This window comes from Pelecanus crispus, chromosome 11 (genome assembly GCF_030463565.1).
Source record: "Pelecanus crispus isolate bPelCri1 chromosome 11, bPelCri1.pri, whole genome shotgun sequence".
Taxonomy (NCBI): Eukaryota; Metazoa; Chordata; class Aves; order Pelecaniformes; family Pelecanidae; genus Pelecanus; species Pelecanus crispus.
Genome location: NC_134653.1, coordinates 4,805,784 through 4,832,773, shown reverse-complemented (window position 1 = coordinate 4,832,773; position 26,990 = coordinate 4,805,784). Strand labels below are relative to the sequence as shown.

General features: G+C 41.4%; 1 protein-coding gene across 5 annotated transcripts; it reads left to right on the top strand.

Moving 5' to 3' along the window:
- The first annotated feature begins 1,839 nt into the window (after positions 1-1,839).
- On the top strand, positions 1,840-25,126 carry WIPI2 (WD repeat domain, phosphoinositide interacting 2). 5 transcript variants are annotated; one of them, XM_075718600.1, is made up of 12 exons: positions 1,840-1,923; positions 10,815-10,897; positions 15,504-15,673; positions 16,978-17,074; positions 17,684-17,781; positions 18,241-18,333; positions 19,121-19,191; positions 20,123-20,230; positions 20,997-21,161; positions 22,152-22,259; positions 23,457-23,554; positions 24,424-25,126. In XM_075718600.1, the coding sequence occupies exons 1-12, from the start codon at positions 1,850-1,852 to the stop codon at positions 24,534-24,536; spliced, it is 1,278 nt and encodes a 425-aa protein (XP_075574715.1). In that variant the 5' UTR covers positions 1,840-1,849; the 3' UTR covers positions 24,537-25,126. The 5 variants fall into 5 exon arrangements, with proteins under 5 accessions (XP_075574715.1, XP_075574714.1, XP_075574717.1 ...); XM_075718599.1 differs by having other exon boundaries at positions 23,457-23,587; XM_075718602.1 differs by lacking the exon at positions 10,815-10,897 and having other exon boundaries at positions 1,877-1,923.
- The last annotated feature ends 1,864 nt before the right edge of the window (positions 25,127-26,990 follow it).

Below are 26,990 nucleotides of genomic sequence, written 5' to 3'. Positions count from 1 at the left end.
ATGGTGGGATGCAGAGATGTCTGTGCTCACACCACCCGTACCCCGCCGGGACGCGTCCCCTCCCCACGTGCCAGCTCCCCTCGCGCCCTTGCTTTTCTTTCCTCCTCCATCCCTGGTGCTCTCCCCACCTTCTCGCAAAGATCTGTGTAATTGTAATGGTGTTAAGGAGAGTTTCCAAGATTCCAGGGGACCCTGAATGCAGTGACATTTTTGTAATGTCACCAAAACTGGAGGGTCTTGCAGAGTTTTCCTTTAGAGGAGGAATGGGTCATGAAGCCCAGGGCTGCTTCCTCCCCAAAATATGCAAAGTCCCAAACCCTGCAGGAGTCCCATAGCTGGAGACACCTCTGTGCGTTGTCCCCCGCTCCCGATGTCGGGTCCCAGCGGGATCCTGGCTGCGGCCAGTGTGAATATCCGCACCTTTGGGTGCTATGATGGTGGCATTGGGCTCTCCTGACAGCACACGCTGTAATCACGTTTCCCCAGGGAGGGAGGTTTTCCTGCACATCACGCTGCTGGAGCCAGCAGGTAAAAAAAGAGACAATTTGAGATTAAAATCTGCCATCTTAGCAGGAGAAACCTCCCTGCCAGAGACTAAACTTTGGACGGGTAGAAGGAGTTACGGGACACAGGGATGGGTTGGCAGCAGCTGTAGCGGAGGCAGAGGCGAGCGTGGGGGGCAGGACCGGCGGGGGGGGGCGTGGGCCGTGGCAGGGTGGATGCAGGGCAGCAGGGCTCTGGGGCAGGGCCGCTTGGGTTTCAGCCATTTGGAGGGGGCTCCTCGCCAGCAGCTGGAGGGTGCTTAAAAGTGGGGGAGCCCAGAGGGTCCCTTGTACATCGGGGGGCCGCCGGGCTGGTGAAGGAGATGGCTCCATCACTCCCCGACGCTGCATGTACATCACTCACGAACCCTCCTGGATGAGCTGGCCCCAGAGGCACGAGCCCCAGCACCCTGTGCTCCCAGCGCGGCTCATTTCCCTGAGATTAACTCTGTTCAGGACCAAGCCCTTGATTTTGATCCAGTTTCCAGACATTCCCAGTTCAGTTGCCTTTTTTTGCCTGCAATTTATATTATCTCCTGACAAGCTGCTCTCCCTGGATCTGGCAGCATGTGACTTCCCCTTGCTCTGAAATTGTCTCCTGCCCGCGCCCAGCTGTCCTGCGAGCTGGGGGTCCCCAAAAGCCGATGCACCCCCGGCCACAAGGCCATTGCACTCAGGTGTCAGCTCCCTAGGACAGCCCGTGCCCGGGAGCAGAGCCTGCTGTCCCCCGCTGTCCCATCTGCTGAGCCTTGGGGACCTCCCGTGGTACGAAGCAGAACTGCAGAGGCGCCGGCGGGCGGGGACCGTGACCCTGCAGCGTCTGCGGGGACCGTGACAGCAACGCGGCCGCCGCGGTCAAAGCTGGGGACAGCGGCGACGCGCCTGAATTGGGGACCGCCGCCGCCTAGGCTTAGAGTCTCCCATCCAAGCCGCCGACCCCCGCGGGCCCTGCTTAGCTTTAGAACGCCGCTGCGGCCCCCCGCGTCCCCCGCCCTTTTCCCAACCAAGTTCGGCGCCGCCCCCCGCGCGCATGCGCCAACCCTCCCGCCCCGCAGGGCGGGTGCGCGCGCGGCGGCAGTACGGTGGCCGGGAGGGGGGCGGGCGGCGGGGCGGGGGCGGCGCAGCGCAGGCGCGGGGCCGCTCCGCCGCCCGCAGCGTAAACAAGGGGCCGGCGGGGATGAGGAGGCCGCGGGTACGCGGCGGGGGCCGGGGCCGCCGGGGCTGCCGGGGCTGAGGTGCGCTGCCTGCTCCTGGAGGCGTTCCCCCCCTCCCCCCCGCCGGACGGGGGTGGCGAGGCCTGTCCCGCCATGAACTTGGCCAGTCAGAGCGGCGACGCCGGCAGCGGCCATCTGCTCTTCGCCAACTTCAACCAGGACAACACGTAAGGGGGCGGCGCCCGGCCTGAGGGGGAGCCCGGCCTGAGCGGGGGGCCCGGGCGCTGCGGCCGGGGGACGCTGAGGAGGCCTGGGCGGGGGGGGCGTGGCGGGGTCCCCCCCTTCTCTGGTGCCACCCCTTCCCATGGCCGGGAGCCCCGCTGCAGGCTCTGCCCTCGCTGCCACAGAGTGGGGCCGGGGTCCCCCTCGTCCCTGCAGCGAGGAGGGGCGGGAACGACCCCCCCCCCCCCCCTCCGCCGGCTTGTGTGCGGAGCTGCCGGGTGCGAGGCCGCTGTCCGAGGGACGCGCAGGGCTAATGGGCTGCTTGAGCTGCGGTTGCAGCACGTTGCCTCCTCCCTCCCCTAGGTTCTGGCCCTGGGGAGCTTTTCGTTCTTGTGCTTGCGAGGCATTGCTCGCTCTTGTTTTGGGAAAGGGGGAGGGCGGGCTGTTTCTGCTTCTCGATGATATCCAGCCTTTAGGAGAGACTGAGTTAACGTGAAGACCCAAGTCTTCCAGGAGGTGCAGAGACTTCATCCAAAAGCTCGTTGTGGCTATCTTTTCATACAGCTTTTTTCACTTCCTGTCTCTGTTGAAGCAGTGTGTCTTAGGCTTAAAGGTATTTTTATGACCCCATGCTTCTTTCGATTTTGAAAAAAAGAGGCCTTTCTCATGTCCTTGAAATTGCACTTGTGTTTCAGTTCTAGGAAGGGTCAGATAGTTCATGCTGCACAGCTTGCAAATTATTTAACTGTTGCAGCATATTCAGATTAATTAAGGCATATTATTTTTTATATGGGGTATTAAAAAGCAATATTTTAGAATTTAAGAAATCCCTAATAGTTGGAATTGGAGCACTAAAGATCCTTTAAAGAAGGATTTGACAGTCTTAAAAACCTAAGAGATGAAACTGAGGGGCAATAACCGAAAGAACTTGTACTTGAGAAAGGAGGAGTTTTGTTTTAGGAAGTGAGTAAGAGGAAATGATCTCAGGTTGGCATCACAGCGTGTAGTCCACGTGTGTGGTGGTGGTGGTTTCTTTTTTTAAAAGCTTATTTGTTTGCTTTACAAGCGACAATACCTTGTCACAAGAGAGATCTTTGACTGTCTTTAGCTTGTACTGTAGCATATGGGAATTGTGAAGGCGAGAAGATTATTTATGGTGACTGCCAAGATTGAGGAGAAGGGTTACTTCGCAGAAGGAAATACTCTGTTTGCTTTTGTAGGTTTTTTGAGGGGTGAAGAGGTGAACAAGTGGAACTGGATATACTTGAGACAAGAAACTTTAAATAACTTTCTGAATGATGGGGGGGAGCAATAGTCTTCTATGTATTTGTAAGTAAATCATTATCCATATGTTGATTCGAGCCAAAGGCTTTTGCAACTACTTTTCATGTTTTTTCATCGAGTACCATACAGAGCTCATTCTGTCATTGTGCATATAAAACATGCCCATGTTTTGCTCAGATACCATCCATTTTTTACCTGTTACTAGATAAAACAAGTCATAACATTATAACAACTAGGAACCTGTCACCTCTTTCTTTTGCAGTTTATATAGGTCATTATATAAGTTTTTAAGTTAAACTGTGCCGTCCAACTTGGTGATCTAAAAGCTTTACTATTTCTCCTTCCCTAAAGCAACTGCCTATTTTCAGTTGCACCTTAGCTTTGTGGAGAGCTGTGTATATTTAAAAGATCACAGAGTTCCAACAAAAAACATTTGTTCTGAATGAGAGAGCTGCAGGCTTGACTTGAGAGCAAACCCGAGACAAGTAAAAAGAAGGCAAATGTAGTAGAAATTTATCTAGGTGGTCTTTGGCTTGTACACCTTAAAATCTTTCTTCAAGGAAGAGTAAAGTGTGATTCCTTTTACACTTTTGAGTTTATGGGGGGAAAAAGGGACAAGTGGCTAATGATTCTTCCTTACTAATCCTCAACTGTGTATGCTACTCTGCTACTTTTCCCATTTTGTTTTTGTAGATACACAAAACTGTTCTTCAGTTTCTGTGCTGTAGCCTATTCTTTTGGTCATCAGCATTCTAGTGCCCACTGCGTGGGTAGATTGAAAAAATAAATATGTATATATATATTTATATAGACTTTAGATTAACTGACAAGAGAATTTTGGTGATGATTCAATTTATCTTTTTACGTGATCCAGGCCTGGCCCATATGTCTTTGTAATTCAGAGTATTGGGATACAAAGTCTTTCTTGTCATCTTGGCATATTTTTGCATTTGCAGATAGCCATTACAGAAATTACATAAATAGAAAAAGGCTCCTGTTGCTATTTTTTTGTCTCAAAATTATAAGAATAATATAAAAGGCCGCTTACTTTGAGACAAATGAGATGGTTGGATGATGTGGAGTAAGTATCCCTTCTTTCTAATAGTGTCTCAAAAGAAATCTCTCCAAGAAAAGTGGTAAGTATAAAACAAGTAAGTCTTGCAGACATCTTTGCAAGCAGCTTCTTACTAAAACACTTGTCTGATGTGGTAAGTGACCCAAATAGCCAAGTTGCATTCTGGTTCTTAAACTGAGTAGAATTTGGTGGTTGTGTAAGTTCCTTATACTAAAGTTTATTTGATTCTCCCCACCCCTTTTTTTTTTTTCCCCCCACCTGTGATCTTTCTTAATTTCTTGCTTGAATAGAGAAACAAGAAGTCAGCCCTCTGGGCTTATTAGTATACTATTCTAGATACCTAGATCATCACCACTTACTGGCTGAGAAGAGCTGAAAAGAACTTACTAGGAATGAACTATGCTTTCCCATGCTGGCTCTCAGAAAGCTTGCTTATTTTCAACTTATATTACAAGTAACTGGAGTAGTTTTCCAGACAGGCAAGGTAAACAAATGCATGTTCTTTCAGCCAGCATATGAAAGACAAGCTTTGTTTACGTCTTCCCAGTTAGTAGAGCTCGCATCATGTTTTAAGGTGTGCTTCAGTAATTAGAAAATTGCTGACAGACAAAACTGGAAAATAAATGACATGGGTGCATTGTTGTTACTACATTTAAAGCTTTTACCTTCAACTTAACAAGGTGCCAGTTCCACTCATGCTCAAATGTGTCTTGCTTACCTAGACAGCAGAGACAATTGCCTTGTATCAGGAAGAGATGGTACTTGTTGCTGGTAAAAATAGGTATTAAGCTAACTTTTCCTAGGCTTTATGAAGGCTGGGTAATTAATTATTGTCTTCTGTAGGAAGGGGGTGAGCTTCATGGTGGCTTTTAGTCATGGGAAGTTGGATAGCTGGTAGGTAGAAGAATGTTGTCAACATAAAAGTTTCTGTTGCTTTTCCCAGTTGTTGCAGTCCCTGGTGACTGAAGAGATACCCTCTATATTGCTTTTAGGGTTGTTTTTATTTTCCCCACAGACTTAACTTTTTTAATGTTCATGGGTGCTGTATGTAGTGACAGTGTCTCTTGGAATAGTATCTACGTTATTGCAAGTGTTGTCTTGCCTCTTTATTCCATATTACCCTAAGCTTTATTTACATGAGAGTTTTGAATTATTGGCTGGGACTGGAACTCTGCCTGAAAACACTCTGCCTCTAATGTGGCAGAAGCAGTTGGTTTGTGGGTTCCCTTTGATACAATATGTTTTCATTAAGTAAAAACATGGGGAAGGTCATTTTCAGAAGGTGTTAGCGTGCTTGTTTTGGACCTAGCCCTTTTCCCTAGTGAATCAATCATTGCACAACTCAGCATGACTGGCATTCTCTGATTGGGAGGCAGAAGCTCCAACTTGCAGATAAAAGTGAAGTAACCGATCAGAATTCAGGTATTCTAGCAAAACCGTGCAGTAGAAGCTTGTAGGTGACCTCGGTGCTAGTTTTGTTTTAGTAATTACAAATCTTTAATGATATATATTTGGTAAGAAGTACCACTTAAACCTGAGTGCTGTTTGTATTACCTGGGAGAACTACTAAAACTGACCATGAATACATTTATGAAAAATTAAACTTGCCTCACAATCTCATACAAGCTTTAAAACCCATAAGGTAAATGCGGAATATAATAGACATATGTAACATTTTACCCAAAGCATAACTTCAAGATCTCAAAGTTTACGTGTACCTATAAAATAGGTAAAACTTTCAGTCTTTAAATTGTTACACAAATATTCCCAGAGAAATGCCTTTGGAAAACTTAATTTTTAAGTTCTATGGTCTTCAGATTCGATTTACAAAAAAAAAAAAAAGAAAAAAAAACCCCAACAAACCAAAACCCACCCAAAGAACGAACTTGTGAAATAATGCAAGTCGACAGACTGTAGAGAAGTCTTAGATGCCTTTTTAAAAATAAGTACTCAAGCAACAGCACTTGGAAACAAAATAGTTGCTGTAGTTTTGAAAACAGACTCCTGATAAAAGGACAAAACAAAGCCTTGCGTCTGGATTTCTAGTGAAGACACTGGAGTGTGCCTTATTTGCAAGGTCTTCTTTAGTCTCAGCTTTCATTTATGTGTGGAGTTACATGAGGCAGGTATCTGTCCATATATGCGATCTTCCTGATTTAATTCTGCCCTTTGCCCAAATAAATCAGTTTGCTTCTATGTTCTGAGCAAATGCTTATAGTTCTACAGTTGTATAGCATGCTTCATGTTGCAGAAGTTGTATTATAATTCCCTTACCATGTGATGCTTGGATGTCTGTAGTAAACTGCTTGTGGCGAGAGGAACAAGGGTTTGGTGCTGAGCATTCGCTCCTCTGCCTTTGTCTCTCCTGGGTTTAGGTGTCATTCCCCCATGATCCTTGAGGACAGGAGAGCTCTTTATTCCAAGGAGGCTTTAAAGCTAAACAAAAAAAAAAAGGAAGGAAGGAGTGATCACGTAGTTCTTGTGCTGAGGGAAGATAGCCGAGAGAAGCAATCGTATGTCGTGTTACTTGCTGTTGTTGCAGTGGAGATAGCAGCTGGGGTGGGCTTGCCTGATGAATCTGGACTAGAGGAACCGTTCCTCAGTGCGTGACAATTTGGATGGGAATTTGGCCCAAGAGTAGCAATGTTTTCTTGGATTATGACCTTTCTGTTGTCCCAGCCTGTTGCTGCATGTTACATGATAAGCAAGTGTGGTCTCCTTTTGCTGTAGCAGATTTAAGTTTGTGTTGGTTTTCTTTTAATATAAGAACAATGGGAAAATCTCCTGTAGGTTGTCAGAGTGTTGCTGATAAATCTGTTGAATGTATGAGTTTCTGTATTTAGCTCTTGTCCAAAATAATGATATTTTTGACCTTTCTTTTAAGACGTGTCTGTAAGATGTTACGATTTTGCTTTCAGCAGACATTTGGGAGGGGGAAATAAAGTGAATTAAGTTTCCTTAGTGATTTTTTTCTTATGTCATTTCATTGATTTTTCTTTTTTTATTATTATTATTTTTCCCCCTCTTCATCATAAGTCTTTGTTCACAAAACATTTTGTCTTTGGAAGTTTACATTAGTTTTGAAATGAGGTGGAGCGTTAGTATAATGAGACTGTATCATAATGAAAGTAGGTTTAATTAACCAGTTATTTAAAATAGTAATGACTTCTGGAGTCATGTTTATACTGCAGCTGCAATTGATTTTAATCTGAGAGCTGCCCTTAGGAGGATCTTTCTGATTAATGTAGACTATTTCTGATTAATAGTTAAGGTCTTCTGTGATATGGAAAGGGAAAAACTGGTTTTCTTCCTTCTGTATGTATATTAAAGCAGCAAAAGAAAACCTGTACGATTCTAACCCATCTGAAAAAACTTGTTTCTAAAGAGCCAGAGAGATTGAACCGGCTGATTTCCCACTCTAGGTGAGTGCACTTACAGTGAATGTCAGCATCTTGAAACGAGTGTGAGAAACATCTCATAACACTGTTCGCTTGATGAGGTTAGTTTTAATTATTTATGACAGGCGCTCTTGAAAATACTCTCAAGATTTATGTAGTCTTGCATCAGAGTACAGTATTATCTTTGAAAAAAGGGGGTAAACAGTTTCATAAATCGTGGCTATATTGGTAATTTTAGACTGAGTAGACAACCTTGATGATGAAATAGCTCAAAGTCTACAATCTAAGGTGTGTAATAGAGGCTACACATAATACAGCTAAAAAACCACCTGTGTGTAGCATAATGTTAGAAGAGAAAAGGCAATTTTTTTGGATATTGATTTTATTTTCCATTTCAGTCTCTCATCAGCTTCTGAAAATTGGTGATAATAAAGCATAACAACCATGTTGTAAAAGGGGCTTCTGATAAACTACAGTAGCTTGTTGTTGGCCACTGTCTACTTGAGCAATAGCTGAATGGCTTATTGATCATATTTCTTCCCCATATGGTTGCACATTTTTTTGGAGGTGAGCTAACTTTGGCTAGATACTTGTTTTGTGGGACTTGGTCATTTAGATAGCTCTCAGGTGTCTTAAGGGCTTAAGTGTAATATCAGTGCAGGGGAAGATGGGGGATTTAGATCCCTATGATTATGCTGGTATAACTCAGCCTAGTGAGTTCTCTTATTACATATAAAAAGCCTTTTTCAAATTACTCCTTATGAAACTATTGGAGATTACATTAAAAAAAAAAAAAAACAACCAAACAAACCCAAACCCTCCTAAACCAAGAATGCTGTTCTAGAAGAAAAATGGGTTGTTTTGCAGTTATGCTTGTATACTGAAATGGGTTTAATTATACTGACTCGAGCTGTTCTGTGTAAACAAATGATTTGTGACTTCATCACCTTGATCCTGAAAGAAATAACAAAAAGCAATTGCCATGGATGGAAAGGTCCGTTCTGTGCTTCTTCATTTTGACTTCTGCTCAGTCTGATGATTTTTATCATGTATACAACTCGCTTTCACCATTGTCTAAAGCTTATTTAAATGAGGTATGGGTAGTTGGTAGGGCAAGAAAAATGGTCTTGCTTACTGGTTTCAGTGACACTGTCAGTGAACCAGTGAGACAACAATATTCTGTAGTTAAAGCTGTAAGTACAATGCAGGAATCAATTCTGCCTGGCGATACACTCACAAATAGCTGCTATGTGGAATTCTCTGTGAGGAAATCATCCTATGTCTTTTATAGATCGTTTATATTGCAAGGAGTCTTGTGACCATTTATTTTTAACTCAGTTGAGTGCTTATTTACCTTTGTGAAGTGACAGTTTTAATGTCATTCTTTGTTAAACTTTCTTTTGAGGGAAGCAGTAGATGATCTAAGAAAAGCTAACTCGTTACGTTTTTTCCCAAATTACAGTTTCATATTTTTTTCCACATAATTTGGACTTTCACTGACTTGTTCAAAAGTAGTTGAGGAGAAACACTGAAGCGTCTGTGGCGACTAATCAGATATAGTCTGCTGAACATACCGATTTTGTCTGTAGTGAAATTAAATTCACTATTTCTAAGGTGACTTAGAGGAGCAGCAACAAAATTTTGGTTTATAGTTGCTTCTCTGTCTCTAAGCCTAATGTGCTTTTTTTAATATCTTGGTTATTGAATCTGGGGAGGCTTACTTCTCTTGCCTGGATGGTGCATATTTTAATTTGAAGGTTTAAACCTTCTCAAATATAATTTCTTAACCAGACTGTACCAGTTGTATTTTTTTTTCTAGAAGAGAAGGTCATACCATTATACAGAAGTTGATTTTATAACTTAAATCTTAATTTCAGAGGGCAAGCCATTTAAGGAACAATTTTTAATCTTCTGGGTACCTTGAAGTTTAAAAAGGGCTCACTTTGGAGCCATGAGAGGAAAATACCGAAAGAGCAAGAAATCTAGGAATCTGTATTGTATTCTAAATGCAGAACTAATTGTTAGTGCATCTGAATTATAGAGAACCATCTTGCTGAGTTCGGAAGGGCACTTTGGCAGGCTGACTGGCAGGGTTGGGTTTGAGCCTTGTATTGAATGACTTGCCACAGTTTGGCATATCGAAATACATTTTACTGGAATTTAATTACTTTGTATCCATGTGTCCCGACAGTAAGAGGTATATGAACTATAAGCATACTAATACACTTCTGCACAACTGTATTGACTGCTAATTTTCTTTTTGTGTGGCATAAAATGATCCTCCGCATGGGCAGGAGAAAATAAGAATGTGCCATTGTCTGCTGCCTTGATGTGTGAAGACCTGCAAGACAAGCCTAAAGGTTTTTCTAGCTTAAATTTTAAGACCTGTCTTTGACTGGAAAAGCAATTAAATGGTCTGTGAGCTAAGTGTGAAAATTGAGTAATGGAGGAGAGAAGGGTTTGTAGTCAGTTTTTTAATATTCTACTATTGTTAAAATCTGTTTAACATCATTGACTAGCATTTTTAAGAGGGTGCTTCTGATGAAAGATTCAGCATGAGTATTTGTAAGACTGAGACCTAACAATGTTCTTTGGAGGTGCTAGAATATCATCAAATAAAACCAGAGGAAACTAGAGTTGGCAGTCTTTAATTCTGTGTTTTGGTTTGTTTTTTTTAATATGAAAGCTCTTTTGGGGTGGTTGGGGAAGGTTACAGTATAAAGAGAAAAAAATCCCTAGACAGCCCATTTTAAAAGGTCTTGGAGGTCACCTCTAATGATGAGGCAATGATGTAATTAGTTTGCTTTACATTATTCAAGTCATCTTTCCTCCACACTAAAGCTTTTAGTCTGTGTGGAGAAATCACCAGTATGAATTGGGCAGTAAGCTTACATTCAGCTGTGAACTCTCGTTTCATAAAAGGTGAAGCAGGATTCCCTACCTGGGGTAATTCTGAAGCTATTTGGCCTTTTCAGAGTTGAGGAAGCTATCTGTGTCTATCGTGGCTTTTTTGGTCAAGCTTTTTATTGCTTTTCTACCGAGGTAACCCAACTGGAGTTTTGGAATAGGGTAAGAATCTGTCCCAGGGTAATCACAGCGGATTTAGTTTATGTTCCTGACTGGCTTGTTTCTCTTTCAGATCCCTTGCAGTGGGCAGCAAATCGGGCTACAAATTCTTCTCTCTTTCTTCTGTGGACAAATTAGAACAGATCTATGAATGCAGTGAGTATCTTTTCTTTTTTCTTTTTTTATCCCTTCAAGTTGGCTTAATTTGGGAAGAGTAAGACCTGTTTCATTTTTTCACAGGTTGTTTGCAATTGACATAAGAGGAACCTTAAGTGTATGATGAAGTATCACACAAATACAAAACAATTGATTGCTGGCAGGGTAAAAACTATATATCAGTGTTCTGTATTTAAATTTAGCTGGTATGTTGTGAAATTTGGTAATAGCTATGAGGAGAACGCTTTGCTTTTCTAATTTTATGTCCAATAGCCAGGTTATGTAGCAGCTGGGCATAAAAAAAGAGAAGTTACTGGTGTGAGAGAGTGTCTTTTGGGTCTTTATACTGGCTATTGGGGAAGGCAACCACTAATATACCCTTATAATAAGAAAACAAAGCCTTGATTATATTTTTCTTTAATCCTAATATTTGCTGTTAGAAAAATATTTTTTTTAGCATGATAGCTGCAGGTTTACTCATCCAAAAGGGTGAATAATCCAAATTCCTGTAACTTCTCAATACGGATCACAGTTGAGTAGGATATGAGGTGAAATGGAGGGAGGCTTGGGGGAGAAGTGGTATCCCCTGTTTTGCCAGCAGTTCACAGACTTCCCTTTTTTGAGGTGCTAATAAGTAAACTATGAATGCTATGCATGAGTATGCTTGCTTTCTTGTAAACTCCATGTGAACAGACGGTACTGATAGCTATGATGTCAGCATGTATAGTAGGATCCCGGTGTACCATGCTACACAACAGAGTTGTCTTCAGACTCCATTCCCTAAGTGACCTGACCCTGTGGCATCTTAAGTTTGAAAATGGTGTGTGATTCAGATCTGTGGTGACAGCCGGATTCTGTATACAGTCTATGGAGAGAAGTAATTGTGAGGTTCAAATTAGGCACCTGTGGTCAGGTTAAATTGTGTTGCAGCTACATCTGCCTGTTTGAGTCATGGTCTGGTTGTACTGGTTAATCGGTGGCTTGAATTGCATTTTATGCCGTTGAGTTTAGGTACCTGACCTCTGTAGTATGTTAGGCACTTACAGTATCTGGCCTGATATCACCCCAGGAGACTCGGTGAAGATGACTCCTGTTACACGAGACAGTGAATAAACATACTGAGAGAGACTGAATTGAACTTTGCAGCACTGCTTCTAGGTAGTCCTTGAAGGAAGAAGTACAGATTGGATAAAGTGCCTTGCTCAAAATCTTGCAATAAACTGATAAAGCAGCTGGGATTAGAAGTTAGACCTGCTGATTCCAGTCTTGTCTTCAAACTGTTCTGGGACGCCTGTATTGGCTTAACCTCTTTGATATTGTAAGCTTTGTTCCATGAGTGTTAAGTCCATAAATACAGAGCACAGAATGTGAGGTAACATTTAGTAGAAAATTTGATGGTTTGACCTGTGTAAGCCAGCCTATCTTGACCTCTGCTCATAGGGCGTATAATGTCTGCAGCAGACCTAAATATTCAAGATCTTTATTTTTTGTACACAGTTAAATAATTTTCAGTCCAAACATGCCTGTTTAAAACTTGATATGGGGGGTGGAGGGCTTCCTATTTATTGGCTACTTCCTTTCCACGAGGAAAAGTGCCTCCTGCCTCCCAATTCAGTTTCAGTGGGTCTAAAGACTTTGTGTTGTTTTGAGTGAGCACTTTTAAGGACCCTTCCCTCTCTTCTGTAAGATTGATCTGCCAGTTCTTGTGTAGGTGTCTGAAGTAAACCACAGAATATGCCCTAGCTGTCCTGTGTTTGAGAGAACAACTGAAAAGAATGGGAAGTTTCTTTGCTTGCTCCCATCACTGACTTCTACTGTGACTCTACAAATCGCCTAACTCCCTGCTCAGTTGATTCCCCTGTAAAAATAAGTATTATATTGGAGGGTGCTTTAAAGCTTGATGAATGCTTAGAACATGCTTCATGTTCTTGGATTAAAAATGGAATAAAAGCATGGCTGATCAAAATCTAGCTGGTTCTAACCAGTTCTTGTCTGTGATGCTACATGCTTGTGTTTATGAAACAGTAATCTTGTTATGTATTTGCTTGTTCTCCCCTCACTGCTGATACTTAAATCATTTTGCAGTTGTTCTTGTTCTTACTGTATTTTGAATATGAGTTTCTGGTAATGCTCACTTGTGTAGTGTAAAAGAGGAAATACAAATAGACAAAAAACTGATTAACAGCATTGCTATAGAACTTAACTAGTGCTTCTAAATGTAAAATTAATTCAGGTCGGTTGGATGTAGGATGTGCAGTATAGCCTGGTACTCCACTTGAATGGTTGCTTGTTAGGAAGCATACATGACTTGGCAGCTGTGAAGAGATTTTATCACTTCTTCCTGTTAGGGGAAGACAAAGGAACAGAGGTGCATCCTGTTATTTTTTTCAAGTGAATTTAATTAAAAGGCTGTCACAAAGCCTTTCTCTAAAGGTAACAGTCTGTATTATAGTAAGTCTTTTTACGGTGAGACTGAAGGATTGTCTATACCTTTTAAGCGTTTTCCTTGTTAAAAGTTTTTTTCTTCTGTCTGTGACTGCTTAGTTCTTGATAGTGCTCTTCCCTGCATGCCTTCCCTGCTGCCTACGCTTCCCATCAGTGCAGCACAGGACAGCACTCTTTCCGTGTGAATCTCTGCTGGTGTTCCTCCTCTGAAATACCAGTTCTTCTGCCTGCCTGGGAGAGTTACAAATCCCAGAAGCTGTGTCTTAACATAATTGCCCCTGCATGGGGAAAGAAGCCGTGCTTGCCTGGGAGCAGTCAGACTGTGTTTTCTGGGTCTCTGTGTGCTGGTCTTCTGACTCTTGCAAAAGGATGTCATTATTATGAAGGACTCCGGGATGGAAGGCTGATAACCTGTACTGTAAAATATGTGAGAATCTTTTATGTTCCTCATGTGGTTCAAGGAACATGGACCTTTGCATTTGAAAGTCTATGCATAATTTCTTGAAGCAGATTTTTGTATTTTTTTTCATGTGTTGGGTGTGGCATCAGGAAAATGGAGAACAATTCCTTGAAGACAAAGTCATTGCTAAAATGCATTATCCTTGTTGCAGAAGTGAGGAAATTGAATTTTCAAAACCTCTGTGAGCTGTCTTGTCTTCTCTGGAAAAGTACCATATTAAATATGAGATTTAGATAGAAGTCGATTATGTTGCAGAGAGTGCTGAAAGTGCTTAGTATAAACCTGCTCCTTTTCCATAAGGAGGCTATTTCTCTCAAAAGAATGTAGAGCATTAAATATTTTCTGTTCTTTTTCTTTAAACAACTGCCCAGAAAAAGCACTTTCAAAGCAGACATGTCACACAGTGATGACATTGTCATATGCTGAGAATGTTGGACAGAACTTTTTTCAGGGAATTTCTGTCATTGGTGATGAGAACACTGCCAATTATTTAATGTGTCTCTAGGCCAAAACAGAAGCCTTCAGAAACAAGCTTTTTTTACTAATACTTTTATGGTTTGGAATGTGTTAAGCGTTGAGCTAATCCAGATACTGACTTCTGAAAAGTTTGGTTGTTTCAGTGGATCAAGGCCAAAGGCTTGAGCTGCTTGTCTTGATTCAGTTCTGTAACGGAAGGGCAGATACAGCCAGTAGCTGTGGGAGAGCTGCAGAGAGCTGTAAAACTCTTTCCAGCTTTCTCCTGCTGTGAAAACTACGTCCGCTATGTCTGTGGGGACATTTTGGAGGGGAGCTTTGGGGGATTGGAGGAGGAAGCATACATGCCAGTGTAACTGGTGGTGGGACTTGGACTCCTACCAGCTTGGTCCAATACTGTACTATAATCAAATGCTCTGAAAATGCTTCTTTGCCAGAGATCCTGGACTCTTCTCCTTCCTGCTGTCTTCCCCACACTTTGAATGGTGACTTCTGTTCCTCCTTTGCCTCCCGTGCTTCCATAGTAGCACGTGTGTCAAAAGTAATATTTTTATGGCTATGCATACATTCTGATTCCTGCACAAATTGTTTTTAGGGACTGTCAGGTAAAAGATGGTATGTGTGAACTTAAAAAAAAAAAAAAAAAAAAAAAAAAAAAACCACCCACTAATCAGTGACTGAAGCAGTCTTACAACAAATGAGTTTACTAGCTTCTTTGAGTACAGTAACCTTTCTTTCTTCATGGAGAGGTGTGCAGAAACTCCAGGGGTTTTGGTCACCAAAAACCCTTCCATGCATAGTATAGCTTTAAAAACAAAACAAAAAAAAAAACACATACAGAAACCCCAAAACACCTTTGCTTTCCTAGATTTCTGCAGAGATAAGAGAAGACTGTAAGAATCTGGAATTTGGCAGTTTGCTATTTTTTTTTTATATCTCTGGGATTTTTTTCTGTTGGATCTTGGGCAGGGGGAGGTAGACGCTCTGTTCTAAAGCATAAACTTGCATGACACCTCGGGGTGGGGAGGAATGTTTGTAAATCAGCATTTACTGTGTACATTTTCTGCTTTAAAAACCTGTCCTGCATCCCACCTTGACTCTGAGCTGTTGTGGCAGAATGTTTGTGGTGGTAGACTGTATTTCCTTAGACAGTATTTCCTCTTGATGTGCATCATTCTTCCCTGAAATCTCCCTCTGTATTTTTCCCTCGTTATTGTGATTTCTCAGCTGACACAGAAGATGTGTGCATTGTGGAGAGGCTGTTCTCCAGTAGTCTGGTGGCCATAGTTAGCCTTAAAGCTCCACGCAAGCTGAAAGTTTGTCATTTTAAGAAGGGGACAGAGATTTGCAACTACAGTTACTCCAACACCATCTTGGCTGTCAAACTCAATAGACAGGTGAGTAGTAATTTTGACTAGGTGGAAACACGGGAAGGGGTTGTGGATCTTATTCTGGCACTTCCTCTGCTGATTGATGTCTCTTCCTTTGGTGACATAATTGCTATTTAAAATGAACTTGTACTTTTTCCAACTGTAGCTTCTGTATGGCATCTCAGTACTCATACTTGGTTAAGTATTTTTGGTTTATGTATTTACTTAGGAAAATGCCCTGAGTAAGCTGGGCATGCTTTGAGTAAGAGGTTGGACTAGAGACCTCCTGAGGTCCCTCCTGTGATCATAAATGTGAAAGTATATAAAACTGACAATTTCTGTTCAGGCCTAAACTTAAAGTTGTTATCTATTCACTTCTCATGTTTTTAAATACAGTTTGCTGAATTCTTTTAAAAAAATAAAAATTAAAAAAAAAAAATCACTAAACTGGTCAGGTTTTTGAGTTAAGAACCTGAAACCATAGTTTGCTGTATTACTAAATCATTAGTAGGCTCTTCTGCAAATACAGGTTTCTCTGTCTTCAACCAGCTCATTCAAAGTAGAGAGAATGGCATCTGAAGGAGAAAATCTTAGAGTCCATCCCCACCCCCAAAAATCAGGTGTGGGAGGATGGGATTACTGTTTAAAATCGTAAGAGAAAGAGTGGCTAATTTGTTTTCTGGCATAGTGAGATAGCATTAAATGAGTGACATCTTGTTAGTCATCCAGATGTCATCTACAAACGTGTAAATGAGATGTTGAAGAACTTAATCAAAGTTTAAAAAAAAAAAAAAAGCCCCTCACAAATGATTATAAGTAATAGGCTCTGTAAATGGTTAAGAAAAGTCTTGTATGTTTTTTTCTGTTTGGCCAAAGCAGGAAGTTATTTCCACATGTGAATTGGCCTCTTGGGAGGGGGCGGGCAGGGGGCAGGGAAATACATAAGGGCAGGTACAGAATAAGAATTAAATACATAAGGGCAGGTACAGAATGAGAATTAAATAGCTTTAAATTAAGGTTTCTGGCTTGCTGACTTAAACTAGTAATGTAAATCATTTTCATTTAAATCAATTTGCACTAGCATGGTTGAGAGAAGTCAAGCGCACTGGTCAGTTCAAGTGACCGAGTGTAGTATTGCGCTGTTGAAGCCTTGTCAAGAGGTGTATCTTGTGTATCTTCTATCAGACTCTTATTTCTTCCCATCAGGTGGGTACAACTTTTTCTCTATTGGAAGGCTCCTACTGCATTTTTGGATACAATTTTATTAGGATTGATAAATTAATATAAACTCCAGTTTGATATCAGCATTTTGTCCTCTTTCCCATGTCTAGAGGCTGATAGTATGTCTGGAAGAGTCTCTTTATATTCACAACATACGAGACATGAAGGTATTACATACAATCAGGGAGACACCTCCCAATCCTGCAGGTAAGTATGTTGTTAGAAGCTAGCATAGCTCTGAAAAGTGCATTCTGTGTCAACGAATGACACAAATGCTGTTTCCTGCAGGGACCTGTAGCGTTGTTAACTCCACTTTCAAATAAAATTAACCATTAAATGCATGAGTGTCATCTTAAGGTCTGTTTCATCCAGATAAGGTTTTTGAGAATAAATAGCACACTCTGCCTTAAACTGCAGCTTCCCAGTATTTTAGTCTTCTAGATTGGATGTGTTGAAAAGTTAGAAAGAAGTGGTAGGGATACAAACTGGACTTTGCCAGCACTTGGTGTAGTTAAAGGCTTTGTCAAGTTAATGGTTTAGGAGTCATGGCAGACATGGGAAATTCTACTGCTTAATCAGTTATTGTAGCTCTATTGGTATTCTTCCTTTTCAGCTTTATATTAAACTTTTAACATAAGTTAAATAGTTGAATATGTTGCAGGTTGGCTCAGATTTCTCATCCTTGTTCTGTTTCTGTGATACCTTGTGAGGATAACTTGAGTTATCTTTGTAATATCCAAATGCAGAATCAGAAAGTTTTGCTGCACAAGTATTGGAATTTGCCTCTTCCTAATTCTGTTTCTGCATCCCTTCTAGGGTTGTGTGCTTTATCAATAAACAATGATAACTGCTACCTGGCCTATCCAGGAAGTGCAACTATTGGCGAAGTACAAGTTTTTGACACCATCAATCTGGTAAGGATCTTTGTGACTGCTACTTCCACTTCCAAAGATGCAGTTCTTAGAAATGATTTAACTTGCTCAGAGAGGAATTACTAGATGCTCGGTTACGTTCCTCTACATCAGTTTGCAGAATCTCTTATAGCTGGGCTTCACAGAACATTGGCAAAGAAAGTACAGGCGCTAATATTAGATTTGATGAGTAGAATTGGGAAAATCAGTGGAGCAAAGTAATTTTTATTTGAATTGTCTTTTAAGTATCCTTCTACTGCCTGTACTCTCTATGCACATGCATCGGTGATAAAATTATGTACTTTAACCTAGCAGTTACTGAAATAAATATTGAAGCTGTTGTCCATAAAGTAAGACCTATATTTGTCTTGAATGCTCTTAAATATGCAGTTTTAAGCTGCAAACATGTAGCTTTTAACCTGTATTGTACTAAGGTTGTATTTTATTGATTCACTCCTACAGAGAGCTGCTAATATGATCCCAGCTCATGATAGTCCCTTGGCTGCTTTGGCATTTGATGCAAGTGGTACTAAACTTGCCACTGCATCAGAAAAGGTAAGGTGGCTTTTTATTGACTTGCTGATGGTGATAAAAATGAAATTTGTTTCTAAGCATTTTAAGTAAGTTTAAGCATGCACAATTCCATGTGCAATTGCCAGAAAAGAAGGCTTACAGTTATAATGGCAAATCTAAGTTAAGAACTGTTAATGATATTTGGCACAATTTCCATGCTGTGAAATGTTGGATAGTAAGGTTATTTTAAATAAACACATTTTAATCTGGCTGTAATCAGGGCAGTCCTCTAAGCATTTCTCCCTTTAGTGCAGGATACTTATTAGAAATTAGTTGTCTTGGTTTGATTCTGTCTTGCTAATGAAAACAAGATAGTTAAAGTCAGAATAGAGAGAAGTGTCTTGCCAGTCTTTGGCACATGATGACAAATTGCCCATCTAAATTGTATAAATTAAAGCCTCTGCTCTTTGAGTAATAAGCTTAGAATATAAAGGTGTAACTGATTGCATCTGATAAAGGCACAAAGACATCCAGGTGACTGTGCTTGTGGTACTTGTCTAACATGGTCATTTTCATGATCAAATATAAGAAGGGCTGTTCTTCATGCATAGCTTGTTCTCTACATTAGTAGCTCCCACCTCTTGTTTCTCTATTCTTCAAACGCATCCTACAAACAAGCTCCATAAATATTTCATGCTAGTATGTGGTGTGCATCAATGGCAATAAGTTAACAGGAAAATGGTGTGCTGCTTGTAGTTGTACTCTGCTCACTAGAGCTCATACACAATGAACAAACTTGAAATGAATTTTTTTTTTTTTCCCATGACAGGGGACAGTAATAAGAGTGTTTTCCATTCCAGAGGGACAGAAACTCTTTGAATTCCGAAGGGGAGTGAAGAGGTAAAGTTCAACTGGGCTAATTATCTGAAGCGTATTCTTTACAGTAGATCTCCAGTATGTTCTGCAATTGAGCTGGCATCCTGATTTTTGCGTATTTTCATCTTCATTCATCCTTGCCTGTATGCTTATAACGGTTTCAGCTTGAATGTCTTCCAATTTCACTCCTTTGGACTTGAGTATTCTACAAATCAAGCCTGTCAGAATTGTGCTCCCTCTTGCCTTTTAAAAATTTATTGGTGAGGGAACTTGTTTAAAGTGGGTCACCTTTTGTAAGATATATTGTATTCTTACGGCAATTGGAGGCAGTACATCTAATATTCTTGCTCTCGTCTAAATGCTTCTGGTGCTGTGATCATTGATAGCCATTGTGAAATGGTACTATGATTTGTGGCAGTAGTAACTCTGTAGTTCTACTGTACTTTACGCAGAGGTAAGACTGAGTTCAGATTGTTGCTAATTGACCCCTATATCTGGTATACATCAGAGCTGAACATCATTAATGGGGATCTTGCTCTTGAAGTGCTTTAAGAAGGTATCAGAGAATTTGGAATGCTTATTATGGAAATACTTTTTTCTTATTTGCAAAGCAGTGGTGATGGAGAAATCTGCTTAATTATTAATTAAGCCAAATACTTTGGCTTAATTGCAAGTCACCTGCGATCACTGGCAGGAGAAGAAGAGCAGGTGAGTCTACCATGCAGCCGCCATTCTTCCCAGCTCTCATAGTACACCTCATGTGAACGTTATGGAGCTCCTTAGTGGTGAATGTGCAGAAAGACTCCTACCTACCAAAATGGAGAAGTAATATTCTCATTTAAGTCAATTCCCATGAGTTAGTTAACATTAGCTTTCTTCTTACACTGATTGGTACAGTAATAGAATGTCAAAAATACTGCTTCATTGTTTTTCCTTTCTTTTTTTTCCCCCCTAGGTGTGTGAGCATCTGTTCATTGGCTTTTAGCATGGATGGCATGTTTCTGTCTGCATCCAGTAACACAGAGACGGTGCATATCTTCAAACTTGAGACTGTGAAAGAAAAGTAGGTTTCAGAGGTGCCTTAGATTTTTTTCAAGGAAAAGTCTTTAAAATTGGTTATACTCAACAGGATGAGTTCTCCAAAGTGTGGACAGGCTTCTTTTGAACACTTCTGTAAAGTAAAGGGCATAAGAAGTCACTTATGAATCAGCAACCGTAGCTGAGCTGTGTACCGTTCTCCCAGTGAATAGAAAAGGTATTTCTACCGAAGATAAATTGGCCATCCTTGGCAGAGGAATGTGGAGCAGTTCTAATATTTTTCAGTTACATTTGTATTTCATGTCTTCTGACACCTATACGGGAAGAGCTATCTTGGCAATGCCTTCCAGCAGCCTATAGGGCTTTAAAAGGCACCAAGTTGTAAAATGTTCCTATTTACGATTTGAGAGCACAGTCTTTCTTACGTTTCTGTGGAAGTTGTTGGAAACAATGATTTGCTTAGTGATAAACAGATGAATAAAATCTTGAAGTGTAGCACTTTCCAGTAGATCTTGCTCTTGTGTAATGAACCTTATGAAATGCAGTTTTATAAGCAGAAGTATCAGTTTACAATCAAACATGCTTAAATAACAGGCTGAGGGTATTGTAGGATACATTGTGCCCTGTAGCATAAATGGAGTGCATTAGAGTTCTCAAGGGTGTTAGTTGTTTCTGAAGAGAAACAATAGCTGCTTAATATCTTTAAAAACGAAAGATGTTTCAAAGTGTTTACACACCTTTCTCTCTAATGTGAAGGCAACGCCGGTCACTTTTTTTCTTCTGACTTGTAGACCTCAGGAAGAGCCTACAACCTGGACAGGTTACTTTGGAAAAGTGCTGATGGCCTCAACAAGCTATCTGCCCTCTCAAGTAACAGAAATGTTCAACCAGGGTAGAGCCTTTGCTACAGTCCGCCTGCCGTTCTGTGGGCACAAAAACATCTGTGCACTTGCCACGTGAGTAAAGAAATTGTGCCTGCATTCACCACCCTGCTGGGTTGCAGTGTTGGGCTATGGAGAGGCCGACACTGTAGAACATAACCTCATCTCCCGCAGAGTGGGTAGTACACAGAGCGATGGATCACCTGTAATCACTTCAAAGCCTCTTCCAGTTTGAGGAATGTGTTAGAGCTAACACCTCACAGTCCTGTGAGGGGAGGAGGGAAAGGCATAACATTTGGATGACTATAGACTATTTCTACATGTTGTTTAAAGATGTCTTTTAATTTTGAAAGAAGAATGTTGAGAACAGACCCGTGGGCTTACAGCATTTGCTTCCATTAGTGCTAGGGGGAGTGATACTGTATGTTGTGTTAGTGAATTGCAAAATTAGGCATTCCAGACTAACCATTAAAGAAGTCTTTGAAAGCAAGTTCATATTATTCTTGTCTCTAAAACAGCATAGCATTCATTAAAGTTGATTTTGAGGACTAAATCTAATCTTTATTCTGTCTTCACCAAAGGCAGGTCCCATTTGGCACAGCTACCAAAGCAGTAAGCTGAGTGGTAGTAAACTTATTTTGTGGGGGTTTTATAGTTTTTATGCTAAATTGACTTCATGTCTGTACTCTCATTCCTCTGATGTCAAAGCACCCTTTAAGCAATAATTAAGCCTTGTAACATTTCTGAAATAAGTAAATGCTTCCCGTTAGAATATTTGTCTCTGGAGTTACACAAAGCTTGATAACAGGATGGTAACTTCTGAATCTGTTTTACTGTGTTATACATAAGTTGCTTGATTCCTGTGGCATCCCATTAGCCCCAAAATGTGGTTATGCCTTACTTTTTTTTATGCACAGTTCTTTCCTACATGCTCTAATTTAACAACTTTCCCTGTGTAGAAGCAAGAGTGTGGAAAATAATGGCTTAAAATCATGGGAGGGGAGGAGAGTGTGCTGATGCAAACCTTAAGTTCTTAATCTGCTGCTCTCCCCTAAACCTTTCTAGAATCCAGAAGATCCCTCGTTTATTGGTGGGAGCTGCTGATGGATATCTCTACATGTACAACCTAGACCCCCAAGAAGGAGGAGAGTGCACACTAATGAAGCAGCACAAGTAAGTCCATATTAGCTGAGGACTGTTGTATTTTAGTTTTTCACAAAATCCATTTTGTTCTTAAACTTAGTTCTGTTCTGCAAAAGTTTAATTTAGACAGCTCATTTCTTTAAAATAATCTTTTTCCAGACCTCTGACATCAATGAGTAACTTCAGAATCCCCCTGTGCCTTCCTTCCTAGTATCTACTACACTAAGCACCGCTTTACTAGCAGAAACTTAACACTGTCCGATTGCAGTGAAGGATCAATCGCTGTTAGCTGTATGATCCTGTTTCCTCTTACTTAGCAGTTTGAGTTGAGTTACTTAAACAAGAACTTGAAACGTCTGACACCGTCCTCTTCATCAATAAATTAAGCGGTTACAGAGATGAGAAAGAGATGTTACTCTGACCTCACACAGGGGAATCTGGCCTATGAAACTTTCTGTATTCTCTCTCTACCAATGTCCTTATTAAATTTCCTTGCATATGGTCCAGCCAACTGATGTCCTGCAGCAGTACTGTAGAACACTTAAGGAAAAATATGACAAGGCATTGTTATTTTTTAATAAGGTTTGGCAGGAAAAGCTAGGGTGACATAGTCGGATTACTACAAGATAGTCATACAATTAAAGCAAATAACTCACAATGATAATTCAGGCTTGCAGCTTTGGCCAGTCTATAATACTGGCCAAAAATCATACCTTTATCTGAACATTTTAAGGTATAACCTCTGATTTCACTTGTAGATGAAGTGAAGTCTCAGAGGGAAGCCTTTCTCAAGTTCTTAATCTCTGAAATGCTCTAATACCGTTGCTAGAGGGTTTTCTAGTGTATGTGTATGAAGCAATCGCTTCTGTTGTGGACAGGGGTCAAGAGACAATCTGCGATATTGCTGATAGGAATCATTATGGGTTTTTTTAATTATGCAGTCTTGTTTTGAGTCTTGTTTTTTTCATAGCATCAGCTACTGGGATTTAGATTCTGATGCCATGTCAGGGGCAAGCATGTTGCTGATGTGTCTTCAGTATTAAATATGAAGTGTTGTCAGATGCCATCTTGACAGTCCTCTGGAATGGAGGGACCAAGTTCCTCCTGTTGCATGTGTATATGTATTATTCTTGCACGTCTAATGGGATGTTCTTCCATAGCTGTCCACTAAAGCTGTATTATGCCCAGGCAGATCAGCTCTCCAGCTAATGTCTCTCTGCTTGGTAGGCTCGATGGCAGTATGGAGCCAGCCAACGAAATTCTAGAGTCTGCGTCCCACGACCGGCCATTGGTAGCGCAGACGTACAGTGCTGCTGTGACTAAAGGTACATATGTGCCTTCCTCACCCACAAGGCATGGTAAGGAGAAGGCTGGAAATGGGGCAGAGAGCACCTCTGCGTATTGCTTCATTCTAGATGGCTGCGTGAGCTCGTCTACTTCAACACTGAGCTTTTCATAACTGTGGGTGTGATGTGGAGCATTGGTGAGCGGTAGCAAAAGAGCGCTTGCGATGTACAGTAGCCTCCTGTGGCTGGATCTCTCATCTTTGCTACTTTCTGAGTAGAACTTTGTCTCGAACTGTGGTTGATTACTGTAGCAATAGTTGCAGTACTTGCCAAATGGTTCTTGAGATGCCCCAACACAATTACTTCATACGGGAGTTCTGCATTCAGACCTCGTGCAAAGCATCTGAATTATAGCCCCCCCGCCCTTTTTTTTTTTTTTATAAGGTTGATAAGTGCTCCTATTGTTCCTTTATGGGAACAGTGACCTTTTAGCCTGATTTGCTGCTCTGTTAAATTGAGAGGATGAGAATTTGATTAATGCTGCAGCTCTCCCGAGTGGAACTTCTACCATCTTTGTATGGCACTTGGGTCAGTGCTTCAACTGCAGAGGAAGGACAGTCTGCATGTGTAGCATCAGTACTGCAGTTGCAGCTGTAATGCATGGGTGGACATTAAGAAAAACATCAGCCTGCCCAAAGCACAAGTACGTGTTGCGCACATGCAGAGTAGTTTAATTTTGATCACAAGGTGCTCTTGGCTTGGAGAAACACGGTCATGATAAAAGCAAACATAGGGTGGCAGTGAAACTGTTGCAAGTCATGTCTGGTACTTAGCACTAATCATTCACTTTGGATCCAAGCCTCAGTTTGTGCTGCTGATCCCCCGACTACTTGTTCCTTTCTCTCCAGCCTATACGGATGACCTGGGTGCTGTGGGTGGAGTTTGCCTGGAAGATGAAACCAACTCACTTAGATTGGACGAAGACAGTGAGCATCCTCCCATGATCCTTCGGACGGACTAAACTTTGACCTGTGAACTCACTCCTGAAGCAGAGAACACTGGCTTGATGTTTCTTGAGGAATCTCGTGTTATGCTGCTATGAACTTTGACATGAGTTGGGAGAGAGGATGACAGACTCTTACAGTTTTAAGTAGTAGCTGTAGTTCTAATTCTATACAATTGGAAAAATATATGGTTTTCAATTCAGTGGCTTTTAATCTTGCTTATCTATTTTAGCTGTGTTTATTTTTTTGTTGCCAAAACCTGCTGTTCGTGCAGCCCTCGGAGCCTACTAGCTTTGCATGCGTTCATGTGCCAAGCAAGCATAGGAGGAGGAGAGAGAGAAGCCACTTTATAACAAACCCAAGTTTGTATTTTTTTTATATATGTATATAATATTTAGCTTATAAAAGGAAGGAGTAGAGAAGTGGTTCTGGGAGCTGAGACTAGTTCTGCACTGACAAAGGTCCAAATGGTTTCCTGTGCATGGGCTTGCAGGCATACCTAGTGACTGACATGCAACCTTCCAAATGCAATGGCCTGTTTTTTTGGGTTCTCCCTCCCCTTTCCTGGACCATTTTGTTAATTAAAATTCCTTCTGAATGTTGTGTATTTGTGGGACTGTTCTGTTTGTTGGGATGGAAAACTGGAAGTGTTTCCCTGCATAAGAATATAGAAAGTGCCTTGACAGGAAAGAAAAGGAATTGCTGCAGGAAGAAAGCTAGAATGAAGGAGGAATTGCTAGAGATTCTTCTTTGTACACCTTTAGTACTTGGGTGTCTATAGCCCGTAGGGGCTGATAAGCTTGTGGGTTTGGTTTTGTTTTGGTGGTGGGTTTTTTTTTTTTTTTAGAGAAGACTTGGAATGCACTTTCTTTCTCTCCTGTAGATGTCTTATTTCCTTGGCAGAGTAGCAATAATCTTTTTTTATACTTTTTTTAATTATCCAAAGCGAGGATTCTGTCAGGCTGGATGGAAGTCCCTGTAGAGTATGGCAGCCCCACTCTTTAAACAGCCTTAAGGTTTTCAGCTGGAAGGCATAACTCTCAATTCTTGCTTCTCTTCAGTCTGGGGCTGAGTGTACTGCTCTAATAGTGAAGGTTCATGATTTTCCCCCCCCCCCCCCCCCGTATACTGATGTAAATATAAATTATTTTGAAAGATTAATTTTCTTCTGGGTTCTGTTCTGCTGGAGAATAGTTGCTTTGCTTTTCTCTCTTAATTTATTTGTTTTATTTTTCCTTTCATCAGAGTACCTCTTGTGATACACTCCAAGGACTGGTTGTCTCTTTAGCAGTTTTGGAATAAATCCTTAACTGCCCTGACCCTGGCTAGGGCTTTCCAAGGCTGAGCAGACTATTTTTAGGGTTGTAATGTGCCTTCTCTTAAGTCTTGGATAACAGTGAGCAAGTGATTAGCAAAGTACTTGGTGAGTATTACTTTCCTTTGCCAAAATGAGCCTGCTTTGACTTTTGTGTAGCAATGCGGGTTGCTTCCATTCACTCTACTGACTGCTCACAAAGGAATAAAAATAAAAACAGATAAGGGAATTGCAGATCTTGAGAGGAGGACAGAAGCTGAGTACTCCAGCTACGTGTGAACTCCCTACCACAACTAGACAGTGATGTGCTTTTAGGATTTGGTACTGTTAACAAGGCTTCTCCCAAGCAATAGCAGGCAGTGGTCTTCGTCCCCAAAGCCCTGTGTGGGCAGGTGGGCTTCCCCTTCATCTAAAAGTGCAAAAGATGGTGGTGGCCCCTGCCAAGAGAGCTGTCTGCATCAGTGAGGCTACTGGTAGTCTGTGTGTGTGGAAGATACTCTTGCACGAGCACATGTGGAAGAGAAGGGGTCAGGCTTGTTTATTCACTGAAAACCCTTGACTGCCCTGCGTAGTTGGATGGAGTGGCTTGTGGTGTCGTCTCCAGAACCCAGCACATTCAAAGCAAACCACTGAGCCGTGCTGAAACCTCACTTAGTCTCTTGACTTTAAGCTCTGGCTGACAACTAAATTCCACAGTCTGGAATCATTTTTTTTTACTGCAAGTGCCATCAGCTTTGCTGTGGGGCTCATAACTGCAGAGTAAAATACAAGTCTTGAAGTAAATATAAGCTCAGTGAGCTTTGCTGGCAAACAACCGCCCAGGAGCTGTCAGATGTCTGCTTGTTCCAGACTAAAGCTGGTAACATTCCTGATAACATACTTGGAGGCTTGGCGTAGACTCCACAAGTAGAGTTAGCAGTAAACACACATAAGCAACAGAGGTCTGCTAAGCACACAAGTTTTACAACTCTTCAGTGTAACAAAGGCTGTGTTACATAGTAAGATACACCCCTTAATGTAATTACTAACTTTTACTGCTGAAAATTGAGAACAATTTATTGTACTAATTTTACCCCCTTCTTAACTTTTACGCCTTACAGGTGAGTTGGAGATCCTATATTCATTGTATTTGTGTCTTCCATATGCTGCAGTATGC